General features: G+C 41.6%; 1 protein-coding gene and 1 long non-coding RNA gene across 18 annotated transcripts in view; one reads left to right on the top strand and one right to left on the bottom strand.

Annotated features, from left to right (window-relative positions):
• LOC127537093 (NACHT, LRR and PYD domains-containing protein 3-like) overlaps nt 1-8377 on the bottom strand; it is a 135062-nt gene extending 126685 nt beyond the window's left edge. For 5 of the 13 annotated variants that reach the window (XM_051958821.1, XM_051958822.1, XM_051958820.1 and 2 more), the window contains exons 1-10: nt 8253-8377; nt 7733-7864; nt 7494-7649; nt 7209-7331; nt 6656-6728; nt 6270-6495; nt 3241-5041; nt 2991-3164; nt 668-841; nt 324-497 (exon numbers count right to left, since the gene is read on the bottom strand). In XM_051958821.1, the coding sequence (XP_051814781.1) occupies nt 324-497; nt 668-841; nt 2991-3164; nt 3241-5041; nt 6270-6495; nt 6656-6728; nt 7209-7331; nt 7494-7649; nt 7733-7821 (2990 nt within the window). In that variant the 5' untranslated portion in view covers nt 7822-7864; nt 8253-8377. The remainder of the gene's footprint in view (nt 1-323; nt 498-667; nt 842-2990; nt 3165-3240; nt 5042-6269; nt 6496-6655; nt 6729-7208; nt 7332-7493; nt 7650-7732; nt 7865-8252) is intronic. The other 8 variants (XM_051958814.1, XM_051958815.1, XM_051958824.1 and 5 more) reach the window with 4 other exon arrangements.
• The window catches only part of LOC110946369 (uncharacterized), a 95568-nt gene extending 80311 nt beyond the window's left edge, over nt 1-15257 (top strand). For 2 of the 5 annotated variants that reach the window (XR_007946580.1, XR_007946577.1), the window contains exons 2-9: nt 9660-9735; nt 10021-10123; nt 10191-10313; nt 10479-10625; nt 10707-12480; nt 13280-14034; nt 14174-14251; nt 14338-15257. This is a non-coding gene — a long non-coding RNA (uncharacterized LOC110946369). Of the gene's footprint in view, nt 1-9659; nt 9736-10020; nt 10124-10187; nt 10314-10478; nt 10626-10706; nt 12481-13279; nt 14035-14173; nt 14252-14337 lie in introns of all 5 variants that reach the window. The other 3 variants (XR_007946579.1, XR_007946581.1, XR_007946578.1) reach the window with 3 other exon arrangements.
• The last annotated feature ends 1147 nt before the right edge of the window (nt 15258-16404 follow it).

Raw genomic sequence — 16404 nt, 5'->3', positions numbered from 1 at the left:
GCTCTCACACTGTTCCACTGATAAAGGACCAGTCCAACATGGAGACACAGACACCTGAATGCAGCATCTCTAAAGTCCTGTCCTGTACTGGTCACGTTCCAGCTCAGTTTACACTCATTATTCAGCTTTACTCATTTATGGTTCCTCTTTTCATCGAGCTAAGCTATCAGGTTGCCCTGCTTCCTGTCTTTGAGCTAAGCTACGCTAACAGTTTCCTCTTCCCTTCAGTCATGGTGTGTAGCTGAGCTAACAGTGTTCTTCTGCTTCCACTCTTTGTGTTAAGGTAGGCTAAAAGCTTCCTGAGAGTGTCTGTCTGTCTGTACCTGAGAGTTTCCAGTCTACAGTGTGGATCCTCCAGTTTGTCCAACAGCATCTTCTCTCCCGAGTCTCCTGGATGGTTGTAGCTCAGGTCCAGCTCTCTCAGATTTGAGGGGTTGAAGCTCAGAGCTGAGGCCAGAGAAGCACAGCCTTCCTCTGTGACCAGACAGCCTGACAGTCTGCACACACAAAACAACACAAACCTGATGGACAACACTTGGCTGGATGTTTCTCACTCTTTGTTTCCTTCTTTGTCTTTCAGCTACATTTTGGTGCAGATTTGATGCATTTGAAGCAAATAAAGAATCAACCTTTCATTTTCTTTCACTTTCAAAGTGTGAGTCCTGACCTGAGAGCTTCCAGTTTACAGTGTGGACTCTCCAGTCCAGCAGAAAGACTCTTCACTCCTGAATCCTTCAGGTTGTTGTTAGTCAGGTCCAGCTCTGTGACACTGGAGGACTGGGAGCTGAGGACTGAGGACAGAGCTCCACAGCTTCTCTCTGACAGATTACAGCCACTCAGTCTGAAGAGACAAAGACAAGAAAAGAAGTAAAACATTAAGTACAGTACTGTCCATCTTTTTGAAAAGACAGCAGTGAATTTAACAACAAATACATCCCACGATGTCCAGAATACAGCAGCAGTAATTCCACCTATCAGGTGATCAGGAATCACAGAGTCATCAGGATCAATCAGAATCTCTGCTGGTGAGAAGGTGGACTGTTCAGGTGGTCAAACATCTGAACATTGTTCTCCACATCTCCTCCTTCCTGCTTCTTGTCCAACAGCTGAACTGCAGAGTTTAGTCATCAAACAAACATCAAACACTAAAGGTTTGTTCTGGTGTTTCCTTTTCAGTGACGTCTATCTGGAACCTTCTATTTTGTAAAATGGTGGAAACTAAAACAGAACCTGGAACCAAGACTCTACAGGTTCTTACAGGTTCTGGTTCTGTGATGCAGGTTCCAGGTTTTTAAGTTGCTGTAGTTAAAGAGGCCTCATTAAGAGAAACTAGAGCTAAAGGTCAGTAACCAGTGGCGTGCAGAGACATTTTGGGGGGCAGGTGCTCAGTGGAAAAAAAAGGGCACCTTGTGTATCGTGTAGAACCATCAGCTGCCTGAATATAACAGCGTGAGATTTGAACAAATAACAAAATCAGGAACACATTTTCTGTAACAGCATTCATTTTAACATCTTAATAATGACACACAAAGAGTCAATAAAACATTGTACCTTAAAAATTGGTAAATTAAAAGAGATCCACAATATCAAGACTGATTCCTGACATTAGGCTACAACAAGGCAGAAAACTACTTTTTCTTTTTGTCATTTAGCAAATTAGTCACAGCAAGTGTTGCCTCAACCTACTGCAGGCTAATAATAAACCTACACAAACTAAATATTCAGTTATAGTATACAGATCATATGCTGTACCAATTCATCAAATAACACTGGTTGTGAGGTCATCGTCATCACGTTATGTCTGTTAATGGATTATTATTAGGTGTAGCATCGAGCTTGTTAAGCAGGCGGGCAGCTGGCTAATTTAGGCACGGTTGTTTAGCGCTACATGAGACAGGCTACTTCACAACAGAGACAAACTAGAAAAGCACTCAGAGAGCGCAGTACTCTGCCAAGGCTGCTCAGTGAGTACAGGCATGTGTTATCCATGTACATGTTATGTATTCATACCAAATCACATGTAAATTACTTTTATAAAGGTCTGTTGATCAGTTCATCACTTTTGGCAAGCCTTTGTTTTGCTACTATTAAAATAACCGTTCCCTCCATGCTTTTATTTTGAGGGTGTATTTTTAATGGTAAGGGCTTTTATTTTGTAGCCATTCCAGCGGCACAGGAAGTGTTTATCTAAGAAGAGGTTTCTTACATGACGAAGACGCTGCTGAAAAGTAAAAAAATTCACATAAAGATGAAAGAAAACGGTTCCACTCTTGCTGTCTAGTAAAGGATGTGTTTAAACTTAGAAGCAGCTGGAATGGAGACAAGAAAGGAGTGAAGGACAGAAAGGTGAATTTATGTTCAAAATAGGGCTGACGGCTGAACATAAATAAAGGCTTTGTGAACCATCAGGAGCTTCACCATTGTCTGTCTGGGGTTTGCTTCATACATGACCTAAATATGTAGCAGGACTCAGAAACAGCCCACAGTTTAATCATTTGGGCCAAATCCATTAGTCCGTTTTTGAGTAACGTTTCACACAGACAGATAAACAGATTAACAGATTCACAGACAAACATACGATGATCGTTACATAACTCTGCCGTTCCTTGGTGGAGTAATAAATGCACCGTGTGGCAACTGAGGCTTATGAACAAAACACTGGATTCATTTAGGTGTTACCTGGATGGTGGTGTTCACGTTACGAGATGGGGCGAGTCACAGCACGGGTCATGTGTGTGTGTGTGTCGGTGTGTGTGTTTAATGTTTACTTTTTTTTAGAACGTTGAGACATGGAGGGCACCTGCTTGATACTGAGGGTAAGGGGCAGGTGCTCTAGCACCACCTGGTGTCTATCTGTGCACGCCACTGTCAGTAACAGAACTGATGTGAGTCATACAAATACAGAAACCTCCCACCTCAGCTGTTCTGTTCATCATGAATAAAAACACATTTTAAATGGTCATCAGTTGAACAGGTTGATGAGTCCTGACCTGAGAGCTTCCAGTTTACAGTGTGGACTCTCCAGTCCAGCAGAAAGACTCTTCACTCCTGAATCCTGCAGGTTGTTGTTAGTCAGGTCCAGCTCTGTCACACTGGAGGACTGGGAGCTGAGGACTGAGGACAGAGCTCCACAGCTTCTCTCTGACAGATTACAGCCACTCAGTCTGAAGAGACAAAAAGCAGATTATACTGATGAAACAGCTGGAAAATTAAAATTATCTTCAGTCTCCAACTACTTACAGAACTTTCTTGGAGGTTTTGACCACTGGCAGCAGCCTCAGAAGAACCTCCTCTGAAGCAGAGTATTTCTTCAGGTCAAACACGTCCAGATGCTCTCCTGATGACAGTAAGATGAAGCCCAGAGCTGACCACTGAGCAGGAGACAATTTATCTGTGGACAGACGTCCTGATCTCAGGGACTGTTGGACCTCCTCCACCAGAGAAACATCCTTCAGTTCATTCAGACAGTGGAACAGATTGATGCTTCTCTCTGCGGACACGTTCTCACTGATCATCTTCTTGATGTACTCCACTGTTTTCTGATTGGTCTGTGAGAGACTTCCTGTCTGTGTCAGCAGGCCTCGTAGAAGATTCTGATTGGTTGGCAGTGACAGACCCAGGAGGAAGCGCAGGAACAAGTCCAGGTGTCCGTTGGGACTCTGTAAGGCCTCGTCCACAGCTCTCTGGTAGAAACGAGCTGATTTACTCTGGAACAGTTTAGACCAACGAGATGATGTTTGTTGTTCTTCTTCCAGCAGGTTGACTCCAGAGTTGATGAAGGTCTGATGGACATGAAGAGCAGCCAGAAACTCATGAACACTCAGATGGACAAAGCAGAACACCTTGTCCTGGTACAGTCCTCTCTCCTCTTTAAAGATCTGTGTGAACACTCCTGAGTACTTTGAGGCTGCTTCCATATCGAGGCCACACTCTGTCAGGTCGGACTCATAGAAGATCAGGTTTCCTTTCTGCAGCTGCTCAAAAGCCAGTTTTCCCAGAGACTCAATCATCCTCCTGCTGTCTGTACTCCAGTGTGGATCTGTCTCAGCTCCTCCATCATACTTGACCTTCTTGACTTTGGTCTGAACCACCAGGTGGTGGATGAACATCTCAGTCAGGGTTCTGGGCAGATCTCCTCCCTCTCTGCTTCTCAGCAGCTCCTCCAGAACTGTAGCAGTGATCCAGCAGAACACTGGGATGTGGCACATGATGTGGAGGCTTCGTGATGTCTTCATGTGGGAGATGATGCTGCTGGCCTGCTCCTCATCTCTGCATCTCTTCCTGAAGTACTCCTCCTTCTGTGGGTCGGTGAACCCTCTCACCTCCGTCACCATGTCCACACAGTCAGGAGGGATCTGATTGGCTGCTGCAGGTCGTGTGGTTATCCAGAGGCGAGCAGAGGGAAGCAGATTCCCCCTGATCAGGTTTGTCAGCAGCACATCCACTGAGGTGGACTCTGTAACATCAGTCAGGACCTCATTGTTGTGGAAGTCCAGAGGAAGGCGACACTCATCCAGACCGTCAAAGATCAACACAACCTGGAAGTCTTCAAAGCTGCACATTCCTGCTGCTTTGGTTTCACTGAAGAAGTGATGAACAAGTTCCACCAAGCTCAACTTTCTCTCTTTCAGCACATTCAGCTCTCTGAAAGTCAATGGAAACATGAAGTGGATGTCCTGGTTGCTTTTGTCTTCAGCCCAGTCCAGAGTCAACTTCTGTGTTAACACTGTTTTCCCGATGCCAGCCACTCCCTGTGTCATCACTGTTCTGATTGGTCCATCTCTTCCAGGTGAGCCTCTAAAGATGTCTTCTGCTCTGATGCTTCTTTCTGCTCTGTCTGCTTTCCTGGATGCTGCTTCAATCTGTCTGACCTCATGTTCATCATTGACCTCTGCAGTCCCTCCCTCTGTGATGTACAGCTCTGTGTAGATCTCATTCAGGAGGGTCTTCTGTCCTGCTTTAGCGATGCCCTCAAACACTCTCTGGAACTTCTTCTTCAGACCACATTTAAGTTTACGTCCACAAACTGCAGCAGCAAGTTCTGAATGAAAACACAAGAAAGAAACAGTGAAGTAGAAGTAACCTGGATATTAAAGCACCAAAGTACCAATAAAGTGAAGGTGACAGTTTGCCCCCCTAAAGACTGATTATGAGAAGATGTTCTGAGATATTCTGTACTTCTGTTACTCATTTGCACTTTTCTGAATATCCTGCACTAAATCTGCCACTTTATCTCATGGTTGTGTTACATTTCACTCGGTTCTGCTTTTCTCAGTTCTTAGTTGTTGCTTGGATGTAGTTTTTTTTGCTTCCTTGTTCTTAGTTCACCTGTTTTTTGCTCTCTGGTTCTTAATTTATCTAGGTTTTTTTGCCTTTTGTATCTTATTCTGTACATGTAATTTCTAAATTTATACTATTTATTTTATGTCAGAACCTTCTAAGTGTTTATTTAATGTCTACTGTTGCACAAAGAGTACTTTAATTTCGACTCTTGGTATGTCATGTACATTAGGGCTGGACCCGAATATCCCGAATATCCAAATATTTGTTCGCTACGGCGGTATCCGGATATTAATTTTGGTATCCGAATATTTGGCCCCCCACCCCACCCCCCGGGTCGGACATTACCGGGCGGAAAGAATATGCGGCGTTACTGTCTTCCCTCCCCCTTCGGCCCACATCGGCTCATATCGGCTCATTCCATCCTGTGATCACATAAACATATACACATATGTCTATGTGATCACCACTTCCTCCCCGCAGATGAAAATATTCGGTGCTCGTCTCTTCCCTTCGCCTTCGGCCCACTTCGGCTCATCCCGTCATGTTCGATTCATCTCGGCTCCTCCATTCCTGTTTGTTTACCACCACCCGAATGGTCGGGTTGCTGCTGACGCTGACGTCACGCTTCACTTTGTTGCATAAACACAAGACAAGATGCTGAAGACCTCCGCTGTTTGGGAATTCTTCAGTTTAACTGAAGACAAAATGAAGGCAAAATTTGGACCGGGAGACCAGACAAACGGATCCGAATATTCGGGCCGTCTCCGCCACAAGCAGCCGCCGTCGCGCCGCCCCCCCGTCGGACGTTAAGGGGCGGAGCGAATATTCGGATCTTCGTCTTTAATAGGGCCCGAATATTCTGAGCCTAGAAACCACTATTCAGGCTAGACCTAATGTACATATTGAAGAATTGACAATAAAGCTGACTTTGACTTAGTAAATGTTCTGTTGATCAGCAGCTTCAGTCTTTACACAAATCCTCTTACTGCTCTGCAGACAGTCAGCCAGCTTCTCCTGCTTCATCCTCCTCAGGAACAACACTGTCATCTGCTCAAACATCTCTCTGCTGCTCCTCTGGTCTTCATCATCACCCTCCACCTCCTCCTCATCCTCCCTCTGACTCTCTGAGCATTCTGGGTAATCTGGACTCACAACCTTCTGCATCTTCTTTAGCTCCTTCTTTACAAAAGTCACCATGTTGTCCTCCAGCAGCTGGAACAGAGAAATGTGTCAATGAGTCCATCAGAGTCAAATCATGGAGCCAAACATCAGATCCATGTTGGACACACTGACAGTCCACTGGTCTACAAAGAGCAGCATGGAGACGCCTGAACACAACAGATGGAGAACAACTTGTTGTCCATCAACTCACCATGAATATGGAGTCCAGGTGATGTTGCTGGACAGACTGAGCTCTGGGAACCTCTGAGTTCTGCTGCTCCACTCTGTGGATCAACATCAACAGTTAACTCTCAGTTTATCACACAGAGACAAACACCAGCTGAAGGTCCATGATGTTCATTAGAGATTCCAACATTAGTCTGTTTTCCACTGCAGGAACTTTCTGTTCATTTTGGCTCATCATCAATCTTTGTTCTAACCACAGGAACCGTCCCTGTAGAACCTCTTTCAGGACTTTCTAGGAGTTCAAAGTTCCTACTAGCATAGAGGATAATATACACGCTAACATTTAGGCTAACACGGCTTATATGATCACAGAACTGGAATTTTGTCCAGTAAAACTATTTCTTGATATTTTAGTGAACTCAGAGTTCTTGCTGTGATCCACCTGGTTCTGTTTTTAATGTCTCTGTGGATCATGTTCACGTTATTCGCATCACTTCTTCAAAACATTTGTTCTGTTTGATGAGGAGCCAATCTGCTATCAAACTAGCAGCTCTGAAACCTTGTTCTGAACATCTTACCCCTCTGCAGCAGGACCTGGTTCTCCTTTAAATTTAATAATAAAATCCTTAGACCGGTCACTCCTGAAGGACACACAGCTGGATGCAGGTCCAGATCCAGAGGACTCTGGTCTCTGATAGATTCTGGTAGATAAAAAGGAAACCCACCAGTAAGAGAATTTCATTTTAATTTCTTTCAGACATGAACCTTGTAGCAGAGTTTCAGAGTGATTTAATGATGGAACATATTTGGAACAATGACAGAACATTTGACACAACAGTCAGTAGTTTGATTTCACAGCTTACTTCTCTGCAGCAGGAGGTAGATCATCTTTAAATACATCAAAGCGACCCATCGAATGGTCGCTCTTTAAGGACACACAGCTGGATGCAGGTCCAGGTCCAGGTCCAGGTCCAGGTCCAGGTCCAGGTCCAGGTTCAGGTCCAGGTCCAGGTGGATTCCTGTGAATAATGATGCAGCAGTGATGTGATGCTGAGCTCTGACATGCAGCAGAGTCCTGGACAGTTAGAGATGGTGGTCTCACCTCTGAGCTTTGCTCTGGTTCTCCTGTTCCCCACACAGAGAGCTTTTAGAGGGAGGGACTCCCTCCTCTCTGTCCTCACACTCATCCATGATGCTCAACTCACAGCAGCTCACACACACTTTCTACCTTCACCTGCACAGGAAACAAACATCATTCATCCACTCACATCCTCCTGGAAAAGATCAGCTGCTGCACTTCTACTATCAGTCCAGCAGACGGAGTCATGGAGCTGCAGAGACTCACAGAGAAACCGAAAGTAAAAAAGACAGGATGCAGTTTGTATTGTGAAGAAACAAAGAAACATCAGCAGCTGATCAAACTGACTGAAGTCAATCAATGATCTAATATAAATACTGACTGATTACAGTGAATCAATAACCTGATAATCATATTGATCGATGTTTAAACAGCAGTGATCCAGAGTTTGTGGTGAAATAAGAAGTGAACATGTAGAAACATGACAGAGCAGAAACAAACAGCAACATTACTGAAGTTAAAGCAGCAAACAAAGCAAACTTACACTTTATTCAAAGCGCTGAAGAAGAAGAAAGTTTCCAGTCCACTCCTGGACGCTCAGACATGATCTGTTTCCTGGAACCAGTCAGGACTCCACCTGTGAGGAAACAGCAGGCAGAGTTCTTCTTCTTCTTCTTGTTTTACGGCGGTTGGCATCCAGCTTCTTGGTGCATTACCGCCACCTTCTGTTCCGGAGTGTGGACCAGACAGTAGACTTACAGACTTTCCTTTACCCGACCTAGTTCAAACTATCATATCTACAAACACACACCCACAAGACAAAAAAAAAAAAACCCTCTAACTTGCACTCTCCACACCTAAGCCAACTACAACCCCTTATTCCTATCGTTATCCCTACCTAACCATCATAGTCTATTATAAACCCTGGTCCCCTTTAAAAAAATCCATTAGTGCCCTAACCAGTGCCCTCTCTTCCATACCTAGCAACTCTTAGTGTAAATCCCTGCACCCCTAACTCCTTTATCCTATCCATCAGCTCCCCTCTCTGCACCTCATATCTTCTACACCTCAGAACTACACGTTCCACCGACTCTTCCTCCTCCTGACAACCCTTACATAAACCAGTCTGGTGCTTCCCAATCAGTTTCAGTGTTTTATTTAGTGCACTATGCCCCAACCTTAACCTGGTCATCACACTCTCCTCCCTCCTGTGTCCACTACTCACCCTCCCACCGCTGACACTCTTTTGTACCTGATACAGGTGCCTCCCTTTCTTCTCTCCTTCCCACCTTTCTTGCCACACTGAGTTGAGCAGGCAGAGTTTCACAATAAGAGCACATTTTACAGACTGTAGAATAAAGGTGACGTAGCTATCATCATTTAGCTGCTGCTGCTAACAACATTAGCCTCCATAGAGGAGATAAAGTCTCCAGGTCAGTGTTAAAGTCATCTCAGTAACTGGTTGTCCTCTTCTCCACATCTGGACATCATCACATCTAAAGCAGTGACCTACGTTACTGTAGCTGAAGTTACTGTAAGTTAACATCAGACTGGAACCTCTGATCAGAAACATGTTCTAACATCGGCTTTTAAAGTTGTTCTTAAATCTCTTTTCATGACTCTTTAACATTGTAGATGTAGAAACTGAAGAAATGAAAAGTTCCATCCTTGAACAAAATAACAAAAAAATGAGTGAAGCAGAAGTCAACTGGTGATATTTTCTGAATTATTTGTCGTTGAATGTCACAATAATACAAATTAAAACATCTACAATGCTTTATTGTGAAATATTTGATCACACAAATTAAATTAAAGTTATTTTTTGTTGAACTTTTATAACTGGTTGAGCAGCTTTGACGAGTTGAAGCACAAAAATCTAAACTATGTTTTGTGTTATTGTGAGGTGCAGCTTTAAGTTGTGTAACAGAAGTGTGTGTGTCCGACTGAACAGCAGGTGAAATGTTGCCACGGCAACAGCAACAAACACTCTGGATGAAACCCGACAACAAGGACCGAACACACAGCAGGTTTGTTCTGTTTCTGTCTTGTAAAGATTTATTTTATTTTGTTCTAAATCTACCAACAGCTACAGACTTTCTGTTACCTTTTTGTGACTAAAAATAAAGCATTTTTCTGCATTTTGAATCAGCTACAATCTCATTATTTTTCAGATATTTGCTGTTATTTTCACATCTTTTGAACATTTTTATGAATACTTTTCAACTTATTTATTTGTGGTATTCTTGCTGTCAGATTTTAAGAGATTTTTTTTGCAGTATTTTCTAATAATCAGGTTGTTTTTCTCCCTCCAGAGTTAAACTCATCATGCAGGACCCTCCTCTGTCCAGACTGAGTCGAGGCTGTGGTCATCTGGTTTCATCCCACGGATGTCTGGACGTTTGCTTCACTCCTCAGGTAAACTAATCATCGTCCTAATCAATCAATCCTTTATCAATATGTGATCAATACTCTCCATCAGCAGGATTACTACATCTGGAGGGATCAGTATTCTCTACTGTGTTTGTCAAACAGTCTGATGGGAACAGAATCAACGCTTCCAAAGACGTACAGTACTAGAAGAGGAGCTCTACTGCTGTACTCACAGGTAGAAATACTGCAATACTCTGTACTAACAGGTAGAAATACTGCAATACTCTGTACTCACAGGTATAAAATACTACAATACTCTGTACTCACAGGTATAAAAATACTACAATACTCTGTGATACACTATGATTTTAAGGTTTTAAATTCCTTCTTCTGTCTCCAGCATTTGATTTCCATGGAAAGCAGCCGTTGCCCAGGAAACAGAAACAGGAGACAGAGAGCAGCTCAGGGATCCTGTCAGCAGGTGAAGCAGCAACTGAGCATGCTCAAAGACCTGACAGCGGCCATTTTGAAGCACAGCAACAACCAGGTGGGTGGAAGAACTTCAGCAGGTGAAACTTCTCAGCATCTTCTTCTTCCATCTGCTCCAGCTTTTCTTCTTCTCCTGTAGTTCTTCTCCTCCAGGCCTCCAGTCCTTCCTCCTCTGAACCTCCCTGCAGCCTCCAGAACCCTGAACACTAAATATCAGCAGCTCGGTCCAGAGAGAAACACCGAACAACCAGAGAAGCAATCTGAAGTTCTAAAATAGTGATGGTGAGATGAAGCCTCATGAAGCATTGAACCACTTGAACCAATTGGTTCGAGAAAGGGTTCATTTCTTGAAGCTTCATGAGCACACGAAACCACCTACTGGTCAAGTGTATAATCACAGGCAGCTGTATCTGAACCACATGCCTGATGCATTGAGAGGGGTCTGGCTGCAGACCTCCACTCTCAGGACCCTTCCTCGCAGACCTGCACTGTGAGGTCTCCTCCACTCTCAGGACCGGAAGTTTATTCGACGGAAGCACGTATTTAGCGTTTCCCATGTAAGCACGTATTTAGCGTTTCGAATTTATCCCTCCAGTAAACTGCTGAAAAAAAGATTTAATATTGAACAAAACAACTGTGTATTTTGTGAAAACGACATTGAAACCACTGAACATCTTTTTTACCAATGCATTTATACAAAGACATTCTGGGAAGACCTCTGGGACTGGTTGTCTTCAAAAATCCAGCTACAGAACGCTTTGGACTGGGACATTGTTGTCTTTGGCCTTTTACAGAAAGACTCTGAAACTAAAATTGTGATAAATAGTATACTACTGTTGGCAACATTTTTTTTATCCATACTTGTAAATGGCGTAAGGTAAAGCCCATTTTCACAGTTTTCAAGAGACAAATGCAAGATAACTATGTAAAATCTTTGAAACTAATGTTATGTAAAAATGCTCTTTTTCTGATGCAAGCACTTGAAAATGTACAAATATTTGAAGACCTCTAACATACAATGTTGCACGTGTGTGTGGGTGTATGTGTGTGTCTTTATTTTGCTTGTTTTATTTTATTTGTGCCTTGTAAACCGCAATTTTGTTTTTGTTTATAATGTAAAACCAAATAAGCCAAAATGTTTGTAAATTTTGAAACTGTTAATAAAAAAAAACGTATTTAGCGTTTCCCACGTGAAGTACGGAGACAACAAAGTGAGTAAAAGTCAAGCAACAACTTTTTGTTATACGAAGAAACAGAAACAGCCTTTATTCACTAGAACATTACGTTGCACACTATACATCGCCCTGTTAAGTTATGTTAATTTGAAAGAATCGAGTTTTGGACTTTGTAGCGTTGTTATCGTAGTTCGGCTAACGGTGGCTAGAGCTAACCAGGTTGATTCACTCGGTTGATTAGCCTCTAAAGACACTCTGTATTATTTAGATATATATGGGATTAGCTTGACATTAGAAGGCTTTCACTGTCGTTTGCAAACAGCATTTGCACAAAAATTATTTTGCCCCGGGCATTTTGATCCATATAAGCGGTTGATAAGTAACGTTATCCATGATCACTACAACGTTAACTGGTTTCCACTGTATAATAACTTGTTGAAGTCGTCTTGTGCACGCGATAGTGCTCACTAAAATGTGCCATTGTCCTGCTAGAAGACCAAAACAACTGAGTCACCATATATATTTTTGTATAATTTTGTTTGACGTATTACGACATAATTTTTCTCTTGCAGATGCATATTTCAGTCCTAACAGCCGGCAGCACGCCCAAAATTGAACGCTGCGAGACATTCTGCAAACAATTCCACTGTCCGCTGTGCCTAAAGTTTAAACCTGCCAAACTGTCCAAGCTGCAGAGCCACTTGGAGGCACACAGAAAAGGTGGCATTTTATTTAAAGGTAAGCATAATGTACTTGTCTGTGTGTTTTTATTCTTAAGTATGAGACAAGGCTACTGAAGGTTTTGGTTTGGCTGGTAAAAGGGGAATGATCTACCCTAAACGGTTATAGAGTCATTTTCATAAAAGAAAAAGTTAAGAATCAGATTCTCTGCTCTGCAAGTCAAAATGTACGTGAGTTATGTGAGCCAAATGATTAGCAGAAAATTAAAAGTTTAGTGAAAAGTTGAAAACTTTAGAATGTTGCTGAAATGGGGTGTGAGTGTACACCCGCACCCAAAAGAGTATAAACATACTTATAGAGTGTACTTGTACAATTCAAATGTGCACATGCACAGTTTGGATTTGGAGATCAAGAAATGAAAGACTTGTTGAGGTTTCTTTTATTACCAAAACATATACCTTTTTGATTCTTTACCCATGTTCATGTTCCAAGGCCGTTCGGACGCCTCTCTGAAATGTCGCGTTTCATAAACCAGATCATGTTCAGATCTGTGTAGTAGCAATTTATGGTGCTGTCAAAATGAACTGCAAAAAAGTAACTGCATATATTGTGCTAGTATTATATATTCTCTATGTCATTGAATTGAAAACATGAGTTGAATTTTATCACCAAAAATTAAAACTTTTTGGAACAGAGTTTGCACTGTGGCACCATAAAAGGCTGCTAAAATAGTGTGTGTGATTGCATGAAGATTCCAGACTGCTGTGATTATGTGTGTGCTGTTATGTGCATGGAAGATGACGATGTTTTTTAGCATGGAAAGTTAGGTCATAATGCAGCTGTTTTTCAATTTTAGAAACCTTTGCCAGTCAATTAATCCCGGAGTGTGGAATGAGAAGACTGGCTTAGACATACAGGTAAATGTATGATGATGACGATGATGATAATGATAGTGATGACAGTCATCAACTATCAACTCTCTTCTGTTTGACTTGTTAGGGATTTCCACGACAGCCCTATGGGCAGGACTGTGGCATCTTCATGCTGATGGTAAATAAAATAATTTGTCAGATCTATTTCATTATGTCCTTTAAATGTATATTAAAATTAAGTCATTCTTTTGTTTGTAGTATGCCCTTTACACAGTTCTGGACGCTCCATATGATTTCACCATAGTGAGTTCACCTGCTCATTCAAAAAAAGATTGTAAATTTATTATGTTTGATCTTTTATGAAATCAGTATGTCTGTATGTTTTTGTAGACTGACATGCCAACCCTGCGAAAATGGTGGTGTGTCATGCTCATTGAAAACTGTGATCTTGGAAGGCAGGACATTATAATGTGATTGACTATTTGATATGCACATTGTAATGTCATCTGTCTTGTTGTCTTCCCATTCTCGTGCTTGTTGCCAGAATTGCCTAAAATTGACTGACTGGTCCAGACTGTTGCTGGGCAGCACCTGTAAATTTAATTGTTTTACGCTTTTTACCAATTATTATAGCCATGGCAAAATGTTTGCCCATTGGACACACATGTCAAAAGCCCTTCTGGCAGGTGAAGTGCCACCAGTTTTTAGACTGAAGCGAAAACTGGATGAGATGACTGAGGTCAGTTTGCAGTCCTTTTTTCTCAGTCTTTATTAGTTGTTTTCAGTCAATCTTATGTCAAGTTTCCCATCCCAGGACATGGTTTCTAAACTGACTTTGTGACCTTTGCTTGTATTTAATGCAAAATAATACTTTTTAGGCTGAGGAGAGGAAGAAAATGTGCCACCAGGTAGAGACAACGGAACCAGCTCACCAGGTGGAGACAACTGAAGAAGAGGTAGGCCTCTCCAGTTCCATGTTGTTAAATTTTGTGAGATGATCTTTCATGCCTTGACAAAAAGCTGACACTTTTTTTTTCTTTAGACCAGGATGGTGGGCCAAGTTGTGGCCCACTGCAAACAAGCAGCGGAATGGGTGCAGAGGAACCCACAACTGTTTACAGCCAGGGTGGAGATGCCAGAAATTTTAAACATGGACAGCAGATCTATTGAGGAGGCTCAACAGCAACTGGCAAACTTGTTCGATGCCACCCAGGACATTGATGAAGATGAGAAAGAATTTATTCTGGAGCCCTTCAAGTTTTTCTTTTACAACATTGAGGATATGTTTGTCTTCTGTGAAGAGGTTATGGATAACCGACGCTACATGGCATATTGTGAATTCAAAGACAAATAAAATGTTTGAAAGTTTGTTTTGTGTCTACTGTTTCCTCCTGTAACAGAGGTTATTGGCTCTCTGGGTCATGTAACTAGGTATTCAGTAATTCAGTGAATTGAATACACAAAACTTAATCAAAAAATTAATCAACCCTTACATCCTCCATTGGCAAATCCATGTGGTCTGACAGCACAAGGTAAGAACATAGCACAAACAATACTTAAGCTTCACGGGCCCGTATTCGGGCCGAAAATGGCCGGCTGAAGTTTAACGGCAAAAGCATTTTTAGCTTCAAACGGGACGATAGAAACACTATACATCCATGGAAAGCTTAGAGTCTCATGAATCCGCCGGTATAAACCACTTTCAGATGTGATTACCACAGCGGGTGATATAAACACATTTCTAAAACAAACAACAAAAGCTTAAAGGGACACATAAAGGGCATAACTTACGTTTCGATGGTCTTTTACCGGTCAACGATGAAAATAATCCACAAAAACCGGCCATAATCCAAGAGTAGTCATCCAGACAATACTAGCAAGTATCATATTTTGTCCAAAACATGTCTAGAAATAAGTAAATAATCCATAAATAGCTCGGCTTCGTGCGCGTCCACGTGGCGCATGGTGGCGCTACGCGTTCCATAATTCACTGCATTTTTAGCCATAATTTTATGAAGCTTTCTGTTATCCTCTATGGAGCAATAGGAGTGCCAAATCAAAATATAAATAATTAAATAATTAAATAAATAAATGTGGAAATATAAAGAGAAATAAATAATTAATTAAATAAATAAATGTGGAAATATAAAGAGAAATAAATACTTAAATAAATAAATAAATGTGGAAATATAAAGAGAAATAAATAAATAAATAAATAAATAAAAAGGAAAATTTTGTCTTTGCTTTTACCTTTTCTGTTTTTTCCTTTTATTTATTTATTTATTTATCTTTATATTTCCACATTTATTTATTTATTTAAGTATTTATTTCTCTTTATATTTCCACATTTATTTATTTAATTATTTATTTCTCTTTATATTTCCACATTTATTTATTTAATTATTTATTTCTCTTTATATTTCCACATTTATTTATTTAATTATTTATTTCTCTTTATATTTCCACATTTATTTATTTAATTATTTATTTATTTATATTTTGATTTGGCACTCCTATTGCTCCATAATCCTCACGATCTCGGTCAGAAAATGGCGACTGAAGCCTCTGCCTTCGATCCCAACCGCATTTCAACCAATCACGTGACTCATCGCTGCCTCCGAAGCCGGAACAGCCAGCCGTTGCCGAGACCGATGGATCTGGTGACTCACATCTATTCAGTAAATTCAGAGCAAAATGACGCCGGAGGAAACGTTTGACTGACAGGGCATGTAGCCAATGAGCTTGCTGAATAGCCGAGAGGCGGGTTTTAGCGGCCCAGTGTGATTTTTCACACCTCCGGCTCTCCTGCTGCAGCTGCTTTTCTCTGTCTCCGTCTGAGCCTCTGATTCAGATCAAGATCCACACTGAAGCTTATCTGAAGTGATTTTTTTTAGTTCTTTATGAGTTTTTGGAGTGAAAATAGTGTGAAAAAGGGCTAATAAACGACCATATACCATTTTTTCACAGGGTGTACATTGGGTGTCCAAAATTGACATAATTGGGCATATTAGTACAAAAACATGTGTGAAACACTCATTTCTTGTAGTTTTGCTCTGAAATTTTGTCCTGAACTATGTAAGACCCCAGGCTGTTGCCTTGTTGTGTTTCA

Source organism: Acanthochromis polyacanthus, chromosome 14 (genome assembly GCF_021347895.1).
Source record: "Acanthochromis polyacanthus isolate Apoly-LR-REF ecotype Palm Island chromosome 14, KAUST_Apoly_ChrSc, whole genome shotgun sequence".
NCBI classification, from domain to species: domain Eukaryota; kingdom Metazoa; phylum Chordata; class Actinopteri; family Pomacentridae; genus Acanthochromis; species Acanthochromis polyacanthus.
Note: the sequence above shows the minus strand (reverse complement) of the source record. Positions and strands in the feature narration are given on the sequence as shown.